A 22,846-nucleotide genomic window follows, 5' to 3' on the forward strand; every position below is an offset into this window, starting at 1 on the left:
GATTAGTAAAGCACACCAAGATAATCCAGGAGAGGAAAGCTAAATCTTTACTTATGCTCTAGTTTGGGGAATATTAAGACAAATTATTTGGGAGTTATTCAGTCATTCATAGGCTATCACTCGTGGCCAGGTATGATTGCCTTCCAAGTGTTGGGTCTTGGCAGTGGCTCTGTAGGTGACTGTAGAGACCTATTCTTGATCCATGTGTTGTTTCACAATAAGGAAATCATGTCTGAAGGAAATAGCATTGAACAGTTTCACAATGCCTGTATTTGGCAAGAGTCTGTTTTTATGCTACTGTTAAACCACTAAAGTGACTGTTTCACACTGGGGTGGTTGTACAAGGGGATGCACACAAGAGAGATGGGCATTGTGACCCAATTCACAATAGGACTGATGAGCAATGGGACCAATACACATTAGAATCCAATGTGCTACTGGACTGATGCACATCAGGATTGATGCAAAATGGGATCTAGTGTGCATCAGGACACCAGCTAGAAAATGTGGATACACATTGGTAGAGTCTAATGTGAACCAGGACACCCTTGGTGTCCCTTTATGCATCTTAGCAATTCACCAATGTTCCTTAGAGCAGGGATGTTGGCCACATCAGCCTTGGGATTGCCTTCAAAGGGTCATTAAATCCATGAACAGAGAATCCATAAATACAATTTTTAACATAGTGGTCGGTGCTCTTTACCCAGTTATTGAATAACAATTCCATAACTTGTGATTATCCACCATGTGGATTTAGGATGATGAGAATTGCAACCCAACAGAACCTGTGTTGAGTAAAGGTGAAAGGACATTTTAAAGTCAGGCCCCTTCTACACTGCCATATAAAATTCAGATTATCTGCTTTGAACTGGATTATCTGGCAGTGTAGGCTCACATAATTCAGTTCAAAGCAGATAACTTTTTTCTGCTTTGATGATCTAGATTATATGGCAACGTAGAAGGGGCCTCAGACATCATATCCCCAAGCCTTGTATCTAAATTCAAACCCCACTATTCTGACTAAACAGAACAAATTGCAGCATTTCAGATGTTACTGTATCACAACTCCATCAGCTCTAGTGATGATGTCTAATGGAGAGGAATACAGGAGTTGTAGTACAGCATCTGGAGGGCCACATAAAATTACATGGCAGGCTGAATTTGGCTCATGGCCTCTGAGTTTGACACATACTCCTTAGAGCCTCTGTATGATTTATGCAACATAAATCATAAATCATAATAGTCAAATTCTGGTCATCCTCTGATATTGTGTCAGAAGTTTTTGTAAAAACTGGTAATTTAGTTAAGTGACAGGCAACAAACATTATCCAAATTTTATCCAGTCCACCCCACACCACCAATGGGATGGTACCAAAGGAAATTGTTATTCATAATAATCTTAAATCCTGTTTATTTCAGTCAATCTACTACAGTAGAGTCTCACTTATCCAACGTTCTGGATTATCCAACGCATTTTTGTAGTCAATGTTTTCAAAACATCATGATATTTTGGTGCTAAATTCATAAATACTTTATTTACTACATAGCATTACTGCGTATTGAACTACTTTTTCTGTCAAATTTGTTGTATAACGTGTTGTTTTGGTGCTTAATTTGTAAAATCATAACCTAATTTGGTGTTTAATAGGCTTCTCCTTCATCTCTCCTTGTTATCCAACATATTCGCTTATCCAACGTTCTGCCGGCCCGTTTATGTTGGATAATTGAGACTCTACTGTATAAGTATGATTATGGGCCCTTCCAGACAGTAGAAACTCAGGAGGAAGTGTGTTATTTTAACACACACCTTCCCAGATTTGTGTCCCAATTCAAAACTCGAGCTTTCCTTTGAGGTGTGGCTAGATGCCATCCTGGGTCAACCAAAACATTTATTTCCTCCCCTTCCTCTTGACACATCATTTTTATGCACTGCTGGGATGCCCCTTCAGTAAGTTTTTTTAAAATGGGGGGCTGGAGGGGGGTGCCCTTCCACGAGCCTGAAGAACCAGGATGGCTATGGGTACTGACCCCCGGGACTGTGGAAGCAGTACCGGGAGGCAATCCCAAAGGGCCCTCACATGGAAAGATCTGGACCTTTGCTTAAGATCCAGATCTTTCCAGATGTTTAATTAATCTGGAGCAAACCGGTAAATCCCAGTTTTCTCTGGACTAATTCATTTTTACCTGAGACATCATTTGGATGCCTCGGGTAAAAGTGAGACAGATCCCACGTTTCGGGCCTATCTGGAAGGGCCCTGTCTTGGGATCCAGCTCATTGGATAGGAAACAGCCTTAGATTGTTTCCATAGAGTTTTCTAAGGTAAGGGACACTGAGAGGTAGCTGGCCATTGTCTTCCTCTGAAGTATAGTATACATCACCTTGGTTGAGCCCAAGAGGTCTTTGCTGGATCTGTTGTCTCTTGGGAATGGAAGAACTTCTATTTACCCAACAACCAGCTCAACCTAACTCCCTGCATCTAAACCTTATTAGTCTTTCATTTCTTGATTTAAAGAGTGACATTAAACACCCTGCTCTCTGATTGATTAGGTCATCCTAGAGTCTCTGTACATCCCAGAGAGCTCTTTCACAAGGGCAATCTATTGTAAAAACTTCAATAATATTAAACTTCCTACAACAGCCTGGCAACGAGTGATGAATGTTTGAACTGATAAAAAAAATCACAGCCTGTTATATAGGACATTAACAACCATTTCCATGTGTATTTTGCACATTTTAATGAAGAAATCATATGGCAATACTATTTCCTGCATTTGCCTAAAGATGTTACCCATTAGCATGGACAGTTGTTAATCATTTTCCCAAAAAGGTATCAAAAAGTAAGGAATAACTGTTTACTTATTGGGTCTGTTAAGCACCAGACAACCTTTCTAATGCCCTTGTAAATCACAATATATCTTCTTATGTGTCAAAATAAACAGAGATCAAAATTTTATTCTTGATGCTTGAAGACACAAACATGATATTACTTGTGATCTTTTTAGCATATCTATTATTTACTTAAACATGGGCATTGATGGACTACTGATTTTTGTAGCCTGATACACAGATATTAGCAACACATGGCTGGCAAAATGAATTCCTTCTCCACCTGGCAGCTCTTTGTATAAGGTCGAAATCTGCTCTTGAGTATTAGGTGAATTTTTTAAGGCAGATTTGGGGAGCATATTGGGCTGCAGGGAGGGGATTAAAAGGGAATTCTTAACTGCTTGAGCAGAAGTTAGCTTCCATCTTAGTGGATTCAGCTGTATGTATTAGTTCAAATGTATCAGACTAATTTTATAACATGATCCAATGTGGTGAAGTGGGTTGAGTGTTGACCAGGACTCTGGGAGACCAGGGTTTGATTACTCACTGGAAACCCACTGGGTGACTGTGGGCAAGTCAAATGTTCTCACATCAGAGAAAGGTATGGGGCAACTTCATTTGAATAAACCCTTGACACGCCCCTCTCAAAACTACCATGATAGATTCACCTTTAGAGGAAAATAATTTGAGGGCACAATACAAAAATGACAATACTATCATGAGGACAAAAAGAGAAAAAAGAAAATTAAGCTTCATTTAGTAGAAGTCTACAACCTTCATTCACAGATTATAGAATCAATAGGAAATGGAAAACTTAACTATTATTGAGCTTGATCTCCTCTGATAAATTAGTTTTCTTTGGGTAGAACTTACGATGAAAATAACTATAACTGATATGTATTAATGTGATTATTCAATCTTTCACATTTCTATGTTAAAGAAAAAGCACAAACAATACACGAAACAACAGAATTAAACCAAAAACACCATAAGAAAATAGTTTATTGGACAAAAAAAGAAATGGCTGAAAAGAGGTGAAAGCTGCAACCTTACAAAATGTGTTCCAATGGCAAAACTATGAGCAGCACATGATTTCAGAGAGTGCCATGACATCTCCAAGGACAAATGTTGCCTGAAGCAAGAAGTCACAAACTGGCTTAGAAATTTGCAGCAGGGAAGAGATTTGTGGAAGATCTGAGAAAGCGAAGACAGAATTATCTGTTTCCTTTCAGGCAACTTTTCTTTGTAAACCCATTTTTGCTGAGCTGCCATGTGCCTCAGAGGGATAGAAAGTTTGGGGGAACAGGACATCCAGCAGCTTGTGTGTGTGTGATTTCATTTTTGACAAGGAAAATGAAGCAAAAGGTTCACAATACAGTAGGGCCTTTACTTATGCAAAAGTGGAAAACCCCACAAATTAAAAAAATGATATTATATGCAAACATTTTATCACAGATTCCGGGGATGAGAGGCTGTTTTACCTGTACTACATAATGCATAACAAGAAAGATATAATGGAATGAGGATTTATGGTACTTTCATTATCAGGGCTGACATACAAATGCATGATCAGATTCACTTTAGAGCAGTGGTTCCCAACCTGTGGTCCATGGACCACCAGTGGCTCGCAAGAACTAAAATATGGTCAGCAGCATCACTATTACTACACTGTTGCAGGAGAGCGGCTGGTCTCGCAAAACCCTCTTATAATGCTGAGGCTTATTAAATACGATTTTCTGTGGACAAGCAGATGGAGAGTACTGGATGGCATATGTTCTGTATCAGAAACTAGAGCTGATGTGGCCTATCCAATGGAATTTTCTGAATTAGCAACCAAATAACTAAACCAAATCTAAAGTTGACTAAAAACTGATTCGTAACCTTTTTGGTACTAATGTTGGATAGTGGTCCTTGGTCAAAGTGGTCCCTGGTCAAAAAAAGGTTGGGAACGACTGATTTAGAGAATAGAGAGAATATATAAGCCATATATACATTTTCAAGAAATAAAACAGAACTGTAGATGAGGCATCTGATGATCTTCCACATTTGTTACTCTTTTGGACTTTTACTCTTCGATGCTGTAATTTTGAAATATACCAGAGGGCAAGTACTGTTAATCCCCCCCCCCCCCCCAGCTCCATTTGTGGATTTGATTATGGGCTGATTTGATTAATAAGTTTTCTCTTGGTCCTCCAGTAGAAGTTGACCATATAGTTGCATTGGAAGACCTACAGATCCTAGAAAGGTATTCTCTCAGGCTGGATCTACACTATATCCCAATTGCTTTGAACTAGATTATATGAGTATACTGCCAGATAATGTAGGAAAATCTGGGATCAGATCCTGGGATATAGGGCAGTGTAGATCCAGCCTCAGGTTTAAAAAACAAGGGCAAGGTTTCTTTGCTTTTTTCACCTTTTCCCCATTTTCATGGGGGACCTGTGCCCTAACTCCAGCAAATGTGATGAGCCAACTCTATTTATTTTTCTTATACTGTGGTCATTGGAGAAGAGGAAGAAAAAAGTAGAAATGTATTAACTTGATATTCAAGAAGAAATAACCATGGGTATTTTCAACATTTTCTTTAAATACCAATTAATAATATTATAAATTAAATGAAAAAATAAGATAAATAGCTTAACAGAAACATACATGATTCTAACAAATTTAATTTTAATGTAAGTTCTGATAAAATATACTGGGTTCAGGATACTAAATGCAAAGCAGCATGGCATGCCTATTGGTTGAGTTTAATAGCTATTTCATAGTCATTTGTGAGGTGTGAAAAATATAATAAATCTCCCAAAGGGAGGAAGGAAGTGAACATTTGCAGTGTTGATCTAAGATGCGTGGTTTCTATAAATATGCTGGACTTTTACGTATGATGCTAATCTTAGCCATATAGTGACATATTATAATTTTAATTACTATTTGAGAACAGTCCAGTTAAAAATCCCAAAGCACTTAACACCGGCACAAAAAATATTTGACAAACATTAGATCATCACAGATTAATGTCATTTGCCTAAGAGAGGAGCATATAAATTGGTCTGCCTCCTTGGATTCCATCTACAGTAGTCCTCATCTTCTTCCCTGCTGTTTAATCAGATACTATTCTGCCAAAATGAAGGCTGTGGTTCTGGGGTTACTTTTGCTCTCTTTCTTCATGGGCATCTCTGAAGTAAAATCTGAAGGGGCTCCAGTCCGACTCTGCGGGAGAGACTTTGTCAGAGCGGTCGTCTTTACCTGTGGAGGATCCCGCTGGAGAAGACAACTGAATGGCTTCCCAAATGGTCTCATAGGTAATCGCTTTTAAAATATTTTTGAAGTTCTCCATGTAAAAATCTTACTTAGTTATCGTAAATTAATTGTGTTATTTTTAGTTATTTGGGCTGGTATTCTATACTGGATTTGCAGATTAGTAGCCTAGAATTACAGATGCATAACTGCATTGTATTCACTAACAAGAACTACTCATGTTCATGAATGCCACTGCCCTGATTTACCAGGCAGCAGGAGCACAGAGAGAAAATGATTTGTTCAAGACCAGGCATGGCACAAGGGTGAAGATTTCCACTTTCCTCTTTCTCCTTCCAGCAAGAGAGTGTGTAACAAGAAATTGCAATGGGGTCCTGCTTCTAATCACCACTGTCTTGTTCACTGTTAAGACATGATGGAAACATCACTTCATGTGCTGTGATTCCCAGTTGAACAGACCACCATCCCTGGACACAGTTGCTACCTCATAAAGGCATGACGGAGGGATTGGACCAGGAAAAATTACTTAGTTGTGCATTCTTAATTAATTTGATGGCGTAAAATGTGAGCCTTTTTTTGGGAATCTTTAATATATTCTTGAGAGCTAGCATGATATAGTAGTTTGAGTGTTGGGCTACAAGAATAGAGACCAGGGTTTGATTCCCTGCTCAGCCATGAAAACTTACTGGATGATCTTGGGTGATTTACACACCCAATCCCAAAAAACCTGGGATAGGGTCACCTTAGGGTTCCATAACTTAGAAATAACTTGAAGGCAGACAGCAACGTCAAAATATATTCTCAAGGAGCTATATGTAATAAAAAAAATATAACAACAAAATTAAAAATGGTAAAAGTATAGAAATAAAAAGATACAGAGCCTGGGCAAAAGAAAAGTCTCTTCATTTGTGTTTTTTAAAAAAAACAGCAGAGGAAGTGTTGGGCAAGTCTCACTAGAGTGGGAGTGTTTCCTTCCTTACGACTTCATCCCACATAGTCAACTCTCTGTCTTCTCTCCATTTTAACATGCTCGCAAGACGGAGTCCCATGGAGGCCATATCACAATACATGACCACTTCCGGTGGCTGCCTATGGGAATCCGTGCTGCTAGTGTGTTAAGACTGAGAGAAGACTCCATTTTCAGGAGTTGGGTGCTTCCTGACTCCTTACTCAATAAAATGAAGAGGAAGCAGGGAAAGCACAGGAAATCACAGAAAAGACTGTGGGGTGACCCAGAAGACGGGAAAGATGGTAGGGAACAAAGTTTCACTGAAATCCATCATATTTTTCCCTATATTTTGTAAACTTGCACACAAAATTACCTATGAAAATGGAAAGAGATATTGGGGCAAGCATGTGAGTGGGTGAAATTGATCTTTGGCTTCCTCTCTCCGCATATCCTTTGTTTTAAGTAGTTTAAACACAACTGGGATAATCCTATTGAAATAACTTCAGCTTAGGCTTGGTACACATGTTTTAAAGCAAATTTCATTGAGAGCATTGATATTTTTGTGAATTTCCTATGATGAGATGTCTAATTTATCTTATAAGTACAAATTCCATCAAACCTAAGACATTAACCCTGACACAGATAAGCCTACATTGGCAATGCCTTGCCAATGTTTTCATAGTCAGAGTAGTCCGACACAATTTATCATAATACTTTATTATTAACATATTTCCAGCATTTTAGTTATTATTTTCATTTAACAGATCAAGACGTTCACTGTCATTTTTCACTTTGTGATCAATATCTCAACAGGTACTGAGGAAAATTATATCCAGAAGTCAGAATCCCAAAGCGAAGAATTCATCCAGTCAAGGGCTGAGGCTGAAAGAGATCTGCAAGACCAGCAACAAAAGTCTATCCATAAAAGGCATGAGGATGTGATGCGACTCACAATCTCTTGCTGTGCTGTTGGCTGCAGCGAAAACACTATAAGTACACTATGCTAAAAATGCACCAATTGCTGATATGGAGGCTACTCTACAGCAATAATACTTTGGTCTTAAAATAGGTCTTTTCAAGTAGGCTGCAAAATTCTCAGCTCTTGTCTACCTTTCCAGATTGACAAATATTGTTCAATTACTACACTTCAAATGTATGAATAAGATTTCTGCTCTTTCTTTTGGTTCCTACTTTTGCAATAAATCTGAAGTTCACCAGCTGGCTTCGATTGTTTGTTTGTTTAATTTGTTAAAAACAAATTTGTTTGTTTGTTTAATTTAATTTAATTGTTTAATTTCTCATAGAACACTCTTATCTTAATTTCAGGGTGGTTGAATATTCCAAACTACTTGCTGGGAGATATTTTTATTAAACGTTTGGTAACAGGGTGGCAACAGGAATGGAATTGGAGAAAATCTATCAAGAAGGCAAAACAAATTACAAAATGCTGGAGATGTATTGCGTGAACAGGGCAGATGAAATTAAGAGCAGATATGCCATATCTCTCCACAGAATGCTGTGATAATAATTCATGAAGTATAGTGAGCCCTTTGCTAGAGTCAATTCCACTACTCTCCCCCACCACTTCCCACAATTAATACCAAAATCTGTGGATGCTCAAGACTCAGTCTTGACACAGTAAAATGGTGTTCCTTGTGGTTAAAGGTAAAGGGTTTCCCCTGACATTGTCTAGTCGTGTCTGACTCTGAGGGTTGGTGCTCATCTCCATTTCTAAGCTGAAGAGCTGGTGTTGTCTATAGATGCCTCCAAAGTCATGTGGCCAGCATGGCTGCATGGAGCACTGTTACCTTCCTGCCAGAGTGGTAACCATTGATCTACTCACATTTGCATGTTTTCAAACTGCTAGGTTGGCAGAAGCTAGGGCTAACAGTAGGTGCTCACCCCCGCTCCCCAGATTTGAACCACCAACCTTTTGGTCAGCAAGTTCAGCAGCTCAGGGGTTTAGCCCGCTGTGCCATTGAAGGATCCCAGTGCTTCTTGTACAAAATGGCAAATTAAAAGTTTCATTTTGGACTGGAGTGTGTGTTGAATTTCAGCCATGAATGGTTCAATTCATGAATAAAGAATATGTGAAAACAGAGAGCTAACTGTAGAATAATACCAGATATATTGTGGATGCAAGGAAAGCATGCAAGAATTACAAAAATCTAGAAGAAATGTATTTTTAGTCAGTTTCACCAGTGACTATCAAATAATGCCTATGTACAAGCAACAGTGTCTGCAACCCCTTGCCATTCTGAGATCCTAATATTTGAGGTCAGCCAGGAATGTGCATTGAATCTCAGCTTGGCACCTAATTACTCTCAGAACAGCTACTATGGGAAGATAGAATGGTCTAATATACTACTTTTCTAAAAAATAAAAACTACCTAATATATATAATATAGTATGACCCACTTATCCATGGTTTCACTTACCCAGGCCAATTTAGCTAATTTGTTTTCAAAATAAAACCAAGAACTGCTTTTGTCACACTTTGGGCCCTTCCACACAGCTATATAACCCAGAATATTAAGGCAGGAAATCCCACAATATCTGCTTTGAACTGGAATATATGGCAGTGTGGACTCAGAGAACCCAATTCAAAGCAAATATTGTGGGATTTCCTGCCTTGATATTCTGGGTTATATGACTGTGTGGAAGGGCCCTTTAACTTCAGCCAATTCAACTTCCACTACTAGAAAAGCACTCTCTCTAATACTGAGTGTTGTCTTATTGAGTGGAGCCCATATCGAGCTTTTAAAGTGGAAAGGGAACAGCAATGCAGCTAACCAGGAATGTTATCACTATCAATTGCAAGCAGTCTTAATAGACCTGTTGATATGAGACTAGGACCTCATCATGTGTGCCGCTGGAATCACCACAGATTGTGGCAAATCTGACAGTGCCCGGCGGGGTGTGTGGAGAACCCGGTGCTCCATGCACTGTATTGTCAAACTTACCCCAGACTCCGTCCCACCAGGGGAAGCATTTGCCACCCGGTTTCCACCCATTGATTCCAATGCAACACAGGAAGCCTCATGTGTTGCTACGATGGCAGCATATGCCAATTCTTCTTCCCTTTTGTGACGGAGCCCTATCGGAAGTAGATGTATGACATGGGATGGGAGCTGGTGGGCTACGTCACGAAACCGCAGAGGAAGCAGCATACGCCACTGATTTTTACCCCATCTGATGAGATTGTTGAGACTCAAGCAAGACAGGAATTGAAATATGTAATTAGCTCTCTCTTTATTTCTTCCCTACTTTAAAGAAAACTCAAAGAACCAATCTGGAATTGGATCCTAATGTGGATATCAAGGACTTTGGCCTGCAATTTGCATACCTAAGTAGTAATGAGTTAAAAATTGATACGTTTTTTGAGAGGGAGATGCTACGTGTCTGATCAAATTGAGCTTGGATCATTATAAGGGACTTCAGATTAAACCTTTCTTGTCTCCAGTACAGTCCAAATCCAGTTCAGGTCCCCTGCAATGTTAATTGACAAAAAGGAAGAGCAAGAAGAAGAAGAAATAACTGCTAGTTAAATTCCCAAATGTTCTGAAAAAGAGTTCAAAGACAAACCAGTACACCAAAGTAAATGTGAATTTCTCAATATTTCAGTAATATTTCAAGACTATAACACAAATGTAGACCTTATTTACACAGCCATTATAATGTAATTAGTACAACAGTAGGGATATTAAGTCCTCTCCTGGGAATAAATACATGAGGAAACTTTAGGTTTACATACCTGGAGTGAAAATTGAATCAGTGATATTAAGCCCTGTTTTCTTGAGAAAAACAATTACAATCCTTAGTGTACACAGACATGATAACAGTAGCCCCCCCCCCTTCATTTTCATGGACCTCCACAAAAGAAGAAAAACCAAAAATAAAAAAACACTTTTTAAAATCTAAGAGAACACTTCTCTAGAATGTCTAGGCCTTCCAGGTGACTTACATAATCAACTTCTATATACACTGACCATAGAAATTTACTGGAGAACTTACTGATTCCTATAGAGAACATACTAACCAAATGAGCAAATGATTAAATCTGCAAAAGTTAAACCTACAAATGTGGAAGGCCAGGTATATGCTATTTAGCAAACCCACCATACAGAATAATTCCACACAGGTTTAACCAAACTCAAGTCTCACTGAGTTAATTGAAGGTTACTCTCAGGTGAGTCTGCACAGTACTGCAGAAAACAAATGACATCCAGCTGTATGTTGGGCTCATCAGTTCCACAGAGAACTGTCACTTGTTACTCAGAGTAAACAGCATAGACATTTGCAAGAGCAAACAATGACCTATTTTTGAAGGAATAGGAGCAAAAAGTATCGTTGGTAGTGTCCCAGAGGCACCTGCTTCCAATCTGTATGCTTTGCTTCTTTAGTTGTCCAATATTTATTATCACAATAATTTTGTATCTTGGTATCATTAGGTCTTTTATGCGAGCTTTAGTTACCTAAAAGAGAAAAAGTTACAGTTGAAAAGTATTTAGGATGTACAGATCTACAGAAATACTTTATATTATCTATCTATCTATCTATCTATCTATCTATCTATCTATCTATCTATCTATCTATCTATCTTGCTTAGTTTTCACCACCACCACTAGCCTTCTCCCAATACAAGAACTAGGTCTTCTTAGAAATTTGCTATGCTTCCCTCAGAAGCTACTATAGCAGTGGTTCTCAACCTATGGGTCCCCAGAGCCTTCAACTCCCAGAAATCGTTACAGCTGGTAAACTGGCTGTGATTTCTGGGAATTGTAGGCCAAAACACCTGGAGATGCACAGATTGAGAACCACTGTACTATAGCGTCACCCTGGAGTATATCTCTCCAAGAATTTCAAAGGCCTCCTGGGTGACTCTTTGGTTTACTGGGTGGGACTAGATGTCAGATTCTTTAATGCTTTTTGGTCACATCCACTATTTCAGATAATGTAGCTGGGAACGTATTGATGGGGTCAACCTCAGAAGGGCATTCCACAGTCTGGGAACAGCCACCAAGAAGTCTGATAGGATGACAAATATATCGTTCTTGTATACAAACATCCTAGTGTTTATTTATTTATTTCCTACATTTATACCCCGCCCTCTCTCACCCTGAAGGGCACTCAGAGCAGCTTGCAAGTTATATGTACATACAATATATTATATTATTAGCATAGCACAATATTAGCATTATATATTACTATATTGTACTATTCTACTATACTGCAATATTATTAGTAATATTACATTTAATATATAATATATAATTAATATTATTATATTGTATTATTAGTAGTATTATATTGAATTATTATTATTATTATTATTATTATTATTATATGTATATCCAATATATTATATTATTACCATAGAACAATATTATCATATTACATATTACTATGTTGTTGCTGGGAGGAGGGGCCCCCAACTGATGCCAAGTCTTGATAGTGTAAATTAATTTGCTGTTAAAAACAGCAAAATTTGATGGTAACAACAACACATCCCAAACACAAAAGGCTCTCCTGATTAGTAGGCTGGCTCCCTCCATTCAGTGGCCAGTGGAATGGCAGTTAAAGATGGTGGGAGGGTGCAGGGTTCACTTCGAAAAAACAAACAAGGCACATGAGTGGCTTCTCAAACAGGCAGGGGGAAATCTCTCTTTCAAGATCCCAACCATTGCCACCATTAAAAGTGGGACACCCTGCCCAAAGCCCCTTTACATTTAGGCCAAGGGAATCTTTTCTTAATATCCCACACCTTTGCCACACCTTTTTAATATGGGATCTCTCAAATCCCACTATGACAGGGGGCAATCCTTCTTTCAGGATCCCAGCCACTGCCAGCTATAAAACTTGAGTCTGTGCATGTGTATGTATGAGAGGATGTGACACTGAGGTAAAGTATGTAAGACGAATCTCCCACTGACTCTAAGTAGAGCAATTCACACTTAGGAACACTGTCTTTATTAAAAACAAAGAATTATTTATTTATGGTTTCTTTAATCCAAAAAGCGTAACTTGTTGCATAGTTTTACTTCTTCAGTTTCATTTGTACATAATATATCCATATCTTTCATTCCTTTAACATCAACCTCTTGACTGAAACTTTGTCTCAACAATATTCCTTTTCCTCAGTTCTATCTCACTGGAAACTTAAACTAACTGACTTCGGACATCTTCTTTCTAACACACAGGCTAGAAACTAAACTGAACACACAGCAGTCTTTCTTCTAGCTCCCTTTGCTAGAACCTAAACATACAGACATCCTCTTCCTAGCTCACTGGCTAGAGAACTACCATAACTGACTTTCAGGCTTCTTTCTAGCTTCCCTCACTAGAAACATGAACATAACTAACTCCTCAGACTCACACGAATCTTTCCTCTAGTTTCCCTCACTAGAAACATGAACATAACTAACTCCTCAGACTCACACGAATCTTTCCTCTAGTTTCCCTTACTAGAAACAAGAACATAACTGAACTCTTTTTAAAACATTCCCTCCTTTTCTCATCCAGTTAGCTCCGCCCCTTTCGTGCTAGCTTCAAAATGGTTACATTTCTACAGAAGCAGCTACGTTACCATGGTGACACATAGCCAATTATCAGTAGCTAACTCCTGCCCACATTTATCTCTGAATCAACATTAAATAACATAGACAAAAATCACCAATAAAATAAGGCTTTACGTTACAGAGGGTAATTCAGCGGCTGCTGGAAAGTGCCTGGATGGTAGGCTGGCTCCCTCCCAGTCAGCAGCTGGTTAAAACACTGAGCTGCTGAACTTGAGGACCGAATGTATCATGTTCTACTTGATAGTCCCAACACCAATATTTTATATTTATTATGTGACTTATAAAGGTTAAAACTGATATAGCTTTTAATATTAATAGGGTTTGTTTTTATCCTGTGGAGATTTCTATTCAATCTTCCTTTGAAATTTGTTGTAAAACTTTGCTTAGTTAATAAGTTTGTACCTCAGAGATTGTCTTTGTCATTTGTCTACACAATTCTGCTTCATATTTTTCTTCCTGAAGATAACTTGTGAGTACATCCTTCAAGATATTATTCACCGTGCCCACTGGGAAACATTTTGCAGGACCTAGAAGACAGAGATAATTCACAGCATTATTTCATAAGAATGTATTGTGAACTTTCCCAACAAATAAGAGATGTGGGCTTCTGTACTTGTTTCACTTCAATATTTCTTTAAATGATGACAATAACGATGTCTATTTATACCCACTTTTTCTCTCCACAAGAAGACTCAAAGCGGCTAAATCTAAAACCAAGCAGTATCTTTCTTAGAGCATAGGCAAAAGATACTAGAAAATGTAGGTTGGATCCAGAATACCTATGAGAGGTTCCTGCTGGTAAAAAGATAATTTTGCAGATTTGCTATTTTTCTTGGAGTTCCTTAGGTATCCTAAAAACCTGTGTATCTGATATCTTATTTGTTGAAGGTGAATCTGCAGCTCATGAAGCATGTCATGAACAAACCCAAATCATTATTGAGCATCTTTCTCCACAGAGTCTTGCCCTCAGGGTAGAAACATATGAATACCAAAAAAGGCCATCTTACTAGAGGAAAACCAGCTTTGGAACTCTTCCTTCCCAAAGATTCATTGCCAAATCATCATGTCATCCTAGGATGCATCTACACCGTAGAATTATTGGTAATGCACCCAATACTACCTTAACTGTTACGGCTTAATATAATCATGGGAATTGTCGTTTTACAAGATCTTCAGCCTTCTCTACTAAAGAGTGATAGAGACTCACCAAACTACAACTCTCAGGATTCCACAATTTCGAACCTTGGCAGTTAAAATGCTGCCAAACTGCATTAATTCTACAGTATAGATGAATCTCCTGTACCATGTAAAGAGGTTTTTAAAACACAGAGATTTCAATAGTTTAATTTTTGCATATGCAGTGATAGATCATCCTCCTTGTATTCAGTGTGTCCTCAAGATATTTTTGGCTTGTAGTGATACTAAGGTGAACCTATCACAACCTATCTTGATACAATTTATTCAAAGATTTGCTTTTGCCCTCCTGTGAGGTTGAGAGAGTGTGATTTTCCCAAGTTCACTCAGTGAGGTTTCCATGGCAGAGCAAGGATTCAACCCTGGTCTTAGTACAACAGTCATGGGGTTTATTCATCTATAAATTAACTTAATAAAACAAAGCATTCAGATTCTTGGAAAATAAGCATGCCAGTACAGGCTGTGCATCCCTTATCCGAGGAGCTACTGGTGGCGCAGCGTGTTAAAGTGCTGAGCTGCTGAGCTTGAGGACTGAAAGGTCACAGGTTCGAATATGGGGAGCAAAATGAGTGCCCGCTGTTAGCCCAAGCTTCTGCCAACCTAGCAGTTCGAAAACATGCAAATGTGAGTAGATCAATAAGTATCGCTCTGGTGGGAAGGTAACGGCGCTCCATGCAGTCATGCCAGCCACATGACCTTGGAGGTGTCTACGGACAACGCCGGCTCTTTGGCTTAGAAATTGAGATGAGCACCAACCCTGAGAGTTGGACACGACTAGACGTAATGTCAGGGGAAAACCTTTACCTTACTATCCCTAATCCGAATGCTTGGGACTAGAGGTGTTTTGGATTGTTTTTGGATATTGTAATATCTATATTTACAAATGAGATATCTTGGAGAAGGGATCTAAGTTTAAAACTCATTGATGTTTCATCTGCACCTTACAAACAGCCTGAAAGAAAGTTTAAACTCAGTATTTTATTCATTTTGAACATGAAACAAAGTTTGTGGATATTGAACCAATAGAAATGTACTTAATGTGTGTCATTACTATTGCCAGTTAGCATCGTATTTAACAAACAGTCTAGTACCTATGAAGGACCAAGTCCATTTCACTGCTACCTTGTTCCATCCCCCATATCTAGTACTGGAGCAAATCTTACACATGGAAATGGATAAGTAACAAGGATGTGATGCTTACCCAATCTGTATGTGTTCTCCATCTGAACAGCAGGACGAAGGATATCTTCATAGTGTCCTGGTGCATCCATGTAAGACACTGTACTGATGGAACTAAAATAATCCCCAACAATAACAGTGTTATTTATTATTGAAAGTAATAAGATTAAAAACAAAAGACGTGTGAAGCTCCAGCTCTTCTGTGGAAGGATACAAGGCCTGCTCAAGCAAGGATACCAGATACATGGTTTCTTTTCAAGTTGGCCACATATTAACATTTCAAGCACTGATCCCATCTCCTGTTCTTGAGATCACTGCTTCTTAGGGCCCTTCCACACAGCCATATAACCCAAAATATCAAGGCAGGAAATTCCACAATATCTGCTTCAAACTGGGTTATCTTAATTCACACTGCCATATATCCCAGTTAAAGCAAATATTGTGGGATTTTCTGCCTTGATATTCTGGGTTATATGGCTGTGTAGAAGGGCTCATAAAGTGTGTGTCCCATCCCCAAATGGGGTCCCCTGAGCTCAGTGTTGGGCTCATGAAAAAAACTGACAATAGTAAAACTTTTTTGAACACCACTTAGTTTCTGTTTCAAACATTTATCCAAATCTGTTGCACAGTGTTTGCAATGGACTCTGTAGAAGATACTTCAACTGTACTTCATAAAAAGGATAATCAGCCTATTTAGCAAGATTTTGCAAACAATGGTTTGTTATCAGTAAATGTTTGATTTTATACCTATAAACTTAGGGCCATGTAAAAATTTCTCAGACAAAAAGGGATCATGAGTGGAAAAGTTGAGGAAGCCCCCCTTTAGATGATAATGTAGGCAATGTCAAATAAATGGGTAGAGAGTTAAAGACATAGGTGACAGCAATTAATTCTGTAGTGCTATATACATTCAGGCTGAGTATTCTTGCAGTTAGTCCCAGTTAGCGTAGAAGATCCAATGAATAATTATCAAGTGGTGAGTTAACACAGAAGTAAATTCCTACAATTCTGCAAGATACTCCACTTAGGCAGAAAAAAATGAAATGAAAAGATATAGAATGGGGGACGCCTGGCTTGACAGCAGTACGTGTGAAAAAGATCTTAGAGTCCTCGTGGACAACAAGTTAAACATGAGCAAACAATGTGATGTGGCAGCTAAAAAAAGCCAATGGGATTTTGGCCTGTATAAAAAGGAGTATAGTGTCTAGATCCGGGGAAGTCATGCTACCCCTCTGTTCTGCCTTGGTCAGACCACACCTGGAATACTGTGTCCAATTCTGGGCACCACAATTGAAGAGAGATGTTGACAAGCTGGAATGTGTCCAAAGGAGGACAACTAAAATTATCAAGGGTCTGAAGAACAAGCCCTAAGAGGAGTGGCTTAATGAGCTGGGCATATTTAGCCTGCTGAAGAGAAAGCTGAGAGGAGACATGATGAGGGCCATGTATGGATACGTCATAGTGAGGAGGGAGCAAGCTTGTTTTCTTCTGCCCTGGAGACTAGGACATGGAACAATGGCTTCAAACTACAGGAAAGGAGATTCCACCTGAACATTAGGAAGAACTTCCTCACTGTGAGAGCTGTTCAGCAGTGGAACTCTCTGCCCCAGATTGTGGTGGAGGCTCCTTCTTTGGAGGATTTTAAACAGAAGTTGGATGGCCATCTGTCGAGGATGCTTTGAATGCGATTTTCCTGCACCTTGGAAGGGGGTTGCATTGGATGGCCCATGAGGTATCTTCCAACTCTATGATTCAATGATTCAATGGCTCCGTTCTAGCTGGGAATACATCAGATTGTGGCTGGAAGCCTCTGAAACCCCCCAAATGCAGGCATTGCCATGTCTTCCTGTTTCGTTGTTCTTTTCACTTTTTGTTCTGATGTGGTACATCCCATTTGGCAGCATTTGATCTTGCATGACCAGTTAGTGCAGCAAATGTGAATTTCCAAGGATATAATTTCTAGCCCTTTCACCCATAAAAAGTCTGGAATTTAAAGCCACGAGCAATTCTGCTTGCAAAGCCATCATGGAAGAACATCATCTTCAACATTCTTCAGTCATAATAAGGGCAGATTCATTACCTAATTGAGCACTAAGCAATAAACAGCTAAAAACACAATTGCACCCACTCATAACTTAAATAGGGCCATGTTTATTTGTCCCTCAAGTGGGCATAATAAACCAGTTTTACAATTGCTCCACAGCATATAGTCATAAAACAGTACAGATGCAACTTACTCTTTAGTTTTTCCAAGAAACTCTTTTGCTTTGACCTCATGGCTCCCTAAGGAAGATATGCTCCCTCTTTTCCTCAGCAAGCGGGTTGCTTTGTCTTTCATTATATCTGACATATTTACTAGAGAGAGGAAAGACATTTTAAAACACAACTCGGATTTGAAATGGCACTGACAACTGCTTTCCAAAATTACAAAATAGAGCCAATAAAAAGTGAAGTGACAGGTCGAGATAGAATTTATTTGTCTTTCAACAAGGTTCAATTTCTGTAGAAGTCTTCTCCAGCACCAGATTTCAAAGGAATTGCTCTTCTTTCTCCCACCCTGGACCTTCCACAGATATATAAACCCCACTTGCCTAGTTTTCAATATACCTCACAACCTCTGAGATGTGGGTGAAACGTCAGGAGAGAATGCTTCTGGAACATGGCCATAACAGTCCGAAAAACTCACAACAACCCAATGATTCCAGCCATGAAAGCTTTTGACAACAAATTGCTCTTCTTCCTATCAGCTTTCTTCATGGTTCTGCTTTCACGAACATACATAGAAATAGGCAATGCAATGGCATGGACCATCCTAACTTTAGTATTTAACAATATACTTCAGGATTTTGTCTAGTTCCTTTGTAGCTGCACCTCCAAGTCCTACAGTGCATCTACACTACAGAAAAGATTTGGCTTGACACCAATATAACTTCCATAGCTCAATGCAGTGGAATCATGAGAAACTTGTAGTTTGGTGAAGCAGAACATGGTGGAAGACTTTGTAAAAACTACAACTGCTAGGATTCGAATACATTGATCCATAGCAGTCAAAGTGGTTCTATATACAAAAAAATCATGAAAATATTTACAAATACAATAATGGAAGTACAGTAGAGTCTCACTTATCCAACATAAATGGGCCAACAGAATGTTGGATAAGCGAATATGTTGGATAATAAGGAGGCATTAAGGAAAAGCCTATTAAACATCAAATTAGGTTATGATTTTACAAATTAAGCACCAAAACATCATGTTAGACAACAAATTTGACAGAAAAAGTAGTTCAATATGTAGTAATGCTATGTAGTAATCACTGTATTTATGAATTTAGCACCAAAATATCATGATATATTGTAAACATTGTCTACAAAAATGCATTGGATAATACAGAACGTTGGATAAGCGAGTGTTGGATAAGTGAGACTCTACTGTATTCACAAAATTATTTGCAAACAATCTTCACAAAAAATATCGTAAAAATAATAGAATCATGAAATTATTCAAAAAAAATTCACATAATTATTTGCAAAAAAGTTCACAAAAATATTTTCATAAAATATAAACAAAAATATCTACAAAAATATTCACATAAAATATATACACAAAATATTCACCAAAATATTCACAAAATAATCATGAAAATAATCATGAAAATAGGTAAAAAACTAATAATTAAACTATTCGCAAAAATATTCACAAATGTAGATGCACCCCTAGTTTTCTTCTAATTTAAGTGCCTTCTCCATTCTGAATAATGACTGAGCCAAGGTACTTCTGTGTAAAAGTTGCACCGGGTGTTTTGCTAGCGCAGGAATCCAATACAATAGTGCAGTAACATAACACTTCAGTGCATCTGAGGAAGCAGAGTTAGTCCAGGAAAGCTTATGCTAACCATTTCATTCTCTCAGTCTCTAAGGTGCCATGAGATCGTTTTCCATAGGAAAGCTTCAGTTTCAAAAACATCCAAAGAAAAGGGGCAGGAAAAGTTGCCAAGGGAATGTGAACACAGGAAATATTGGAGTTCAAAGTATTTATGATTATCACTGATTCAACGCTAGAAATCTGGACACATTTTCACTGGCGGCAGCTACAACCTAGTCCCAAGAAGATTCTGGCAATAATAATAATAATAATAATAATAATAATTTGTTAGCTGCCTTTCCTCATGGCTGAAGACAGAGTACAACAAATACATATACAAAACATGAGACCACTGTGTTGTTGAAAGCTTTCATGGCTGGAATCACTGGGTTGCAGTGAGTTTTCTGGACTGTATGGCTATGTTCCAGAAGCATTCTCTCCTGACATTTCACCCACATCTATGGCAGGGTTGTGAGGCCTGTTGGAAACTAGGCATGTGGGGTTTATATATCTGTGGAAGGTCCAGGGTGAGAGAAAGAACTCTTGTCTCTTTGAGGCAAGTGGGACTGTTGCAATTGGCCACCTTGATTAGCATTAAATGGCCTTTTAGCTTCAAGGCCTGGCTGCTTCCTTCCTGGGGGAATCCTTTGTTGGGAGGTGTTAGCTGGTCCTGATTGTTTCCTTTCTGGCATTCCCATTTCTTCTGAGTGTTGTTCTTTTTACTCTCCTGAGTTTTTAAAATATGGGTAGCCAGATTTTGTTCATTTTCATGGTTTCAAGGCCATTTAATGCGAATCAAGGGAGATCAATTGCAACATTCACACTTTCCTCAAACAAGCAATAGGTCTTTCTCCCACCCTGGAAATTCCACAGTTATATAAACCCCACTTACCTAGTTTCCAACAACCTCACAACCTCTGAGGATGCTTGCCACAGATGTGGGTGAAACGTCAGGAAAGAATGCTTCTGGAACATGGCCATACAGCCTGGAAAAAATCACAGCAACCCAATAACAAAAACAACAACAACAACATCATCAACAACAACAGAGATTTCTTAGCAACCTTTCCTCATGGCTGGAGACAGGGTAGAACAAATAGATACACAAAACATAAGACCATTCTCGGCCCATCGTGAACATGCACCTTTCCCCTTCCCAGGCTGTCCGTGCCTTCAACAGGTATAAAGGAGAGGCAGAAAACCAGAAGGCAACAGAGTTCTCATTTGCAAACTTCACCAGCTGACTTTGGCAGGCTCAGTCTACACTGTGGAATGAATGCAGTTTGAAACCACTTTTAACTGCCAGGTCTCAGTGCTGTGCAATCTTGGGAGCTGTAGTATGGTGAGGAACCAAACTACAAATTCCTCTGATGGCACAGCATTGTTCCATGGCAGTTAACATGGTGTCAATCTGCATTCATTCCACAGTGTAGTACAGATAAGGGGAAACTCAGGCCCTCCAGGTGTTTTGGACTTCAACTCCCACCATCCCTAACAGCCTCAGGCCCCTTTCTGCCATGGAACTGTTACAGAAAGGAGAAGCAAAGAAAGATAAAAACAAAACAATGCAGCTGTCTGTCCTAAGGCTCCAGCCAAAAACAGATGCCTTATTTGACTCTCTTGCGAGCGGCATTGGGTTCTCCTCCTCGATTTCTGCCGGATCCCCCCAAGACAGCCTACCTTGCTCGTTTGCTTGCTTTCCTGCAGGAGAGCCCGACCAAAGCCGGAGCTGCTGTTGCTCGTTTCCAGGGAGACTTATTCATCAACCCCTCTGCCAAAGGCGCTGGGCGCTGTCCCCGCCTCTGGGGCCGGGAAGAAAGAGGGCAAAGAGGAGCCAGGATGCCTTTTATGGCTGGATAGAGGCTGTTTTCCTTTCTGTCCGCTCTTACAAAGGACCCACGCCGCGTCCGAGTGCCTCGTCCGAGTGCCGAGAATTAATACAGACTCCGTGCCATAGAGTGCACTTTCATTGCCCTGACTCTGTGCTATGGAACCATTGGAGTTGTCCTGCGTCCTGCTCTTTCGCCTTCTCTGCCCAAGAGTGCTTCTGGTGCCCCACCAAACTGCAGCCCTCTGGATTCCCTGGCATTGAACCATGGCAGTTCAACTGGGGTCAAATTGCTTTCAGTCTACAGTGTAGATCAGTGGTTCTCAACCTGTGGATCCCCAGATGTTTTAGCCTTCAACTCACGGAAATCGCAACAGCTGGTAAACTGGTTGGGATTTCTGGGAGTTGTAGGCTAAAACACCTAGAATCAAGAATCATAGAGTTGGAAGAGACCTCACAGGCCATCCAGTCCAATCCCCTGCCAAGAAGCAGGAAAATCGCATTCAAAGCACCCCTGACAGATGGCCATCCAACCTTTGCTTAAAAGCCTCCAAAGAAGAAGCCTACATCACACTCCGGAGCAAAGAGTTCCACTGCCAAACAGCTCTCACAGTGAGGAAGTTCTTCTTAATGTTCAGGGGGAATCTCCTTTCCTATAGTTTGAAGCCATTGTTCTGCGTCCTAGTCTCCAGTGCAGCAGAAAACAAGCTTGCTCCCTCCTCCCTATGACATATCCATACATGGCCCTTATAAAGTCTCCTATAGGAGCCCCTGATGGCATAGTGGATTAAAGCCTCGTGACTTGAAGGCTGGGTTGCTGACCTGAAGGCTGCCAGGTTCAAATCCCACCCGGGGAGAGCACGGATGAGCTCCCTCTATCAGCTCCAGCTCCATGCGGGGACATGAGAGAAGCTTCCCACAAGGATGATAAAAACATTAAAACATCCGGGCGTCCCCTGGGCAACGTCCTTGCAGACGGCCAATTCTCTCACACCAGAAGCGACTTGCAGTTTCTCAAGTTGCTCCTGACATGAAAAAAAAAATCATGTCTCCTCAGTTTTCTCTTCAGCAGGCTAAATATGCCCAGCTTTTTAAGCCACTCATCTTAGGACTATGACGTATCCATACATGGCCCTCATCATGTCTCCTCTCAGCTTTCTCTTCAGCAGGCT

At 39.6% G+C, this 22,846-nt stretch overlaps 2 protein-coding genes across 3 annotated transcripts; one reads left to right on the forward strand and one right to left on the reverse strand.

The window, feature by feature from the left end:
• The first annotated feature begins 71 nt into the window (after positions 1-71).
• Positions 72-8,256, forward strand: insl5 (insulin like 5). The gene is made up of 3 exons (XM_062978192.1): positions 72-6,120; positions 7,139-7,176; positions 7,826-8,256. Exons 1-3 carry the CDS (start codon positions 5,952-5,954, stop codon positions 8,039-8,041), a joined length of 423 nt encoding a protein of 140 aa, XP_062834262.1. The 5' UTR covers positions 72-5,951; the 3' UTR covers positions 8,042-8,256.
• A 2,013-nt stretch (positions 8,257-10,269) lies between these two features.
• On the reverse strand, positions 10,270-21,873 carry dynlt5 (dynein light chain Tctex-type family member 5). Of its 2 annotated transcripts, XM_062978191.1 has the most exons (6): positions 21,527-21,873; positions 20,739-20,832; positions 18,223-18,340; positions 16,008-16,099; positions 14,015-14,139; positions 10,270-11,509 (listed from the first exon to the last, which is right to left on the reverse strand). In XM_062978191.1, the coding sequence occupies exons 3-6, from the start codon at positions 18,333-18,335 to the stop codon at positions 11,306-11,308; spliced, it is 534 nt and encodes a 177-aa protein (XP_062834261.1). In that variant the 5' UTR covers positions 18,336-18,340; positions 20,739-20,832; positions 21,527-21,873; the 3' UTR covers positions 10,270-11,305. The 2 variants fall into 2 exon arrangements, with proteins under 2 accessions (XP_062834261.1, XP_003226805.1); XM_003226757.4 differs by lacking the exon at positions 20,739-20,832 and having other exon boundaries at positions 21,527-21,864.
• Between the last annotated feature and the right edge of the window lie 973 nt (positions 21,874-22,846).

Source organism: Anolis carolinensis, chromosome 4 (genome assembly GCF_035594765.1).
Source record: "Anolis carolinensis isolate JA03-04 chromosome 4, rAnoCar3.1.pri, whole genome shotgun sequence".
NCBI classification, from domain to species: Eukaryota; Metazoa; Chordata; class Lepidosauria; order Squamata; family Dactyloidae; genus Anolis; species Anolis carolinensis.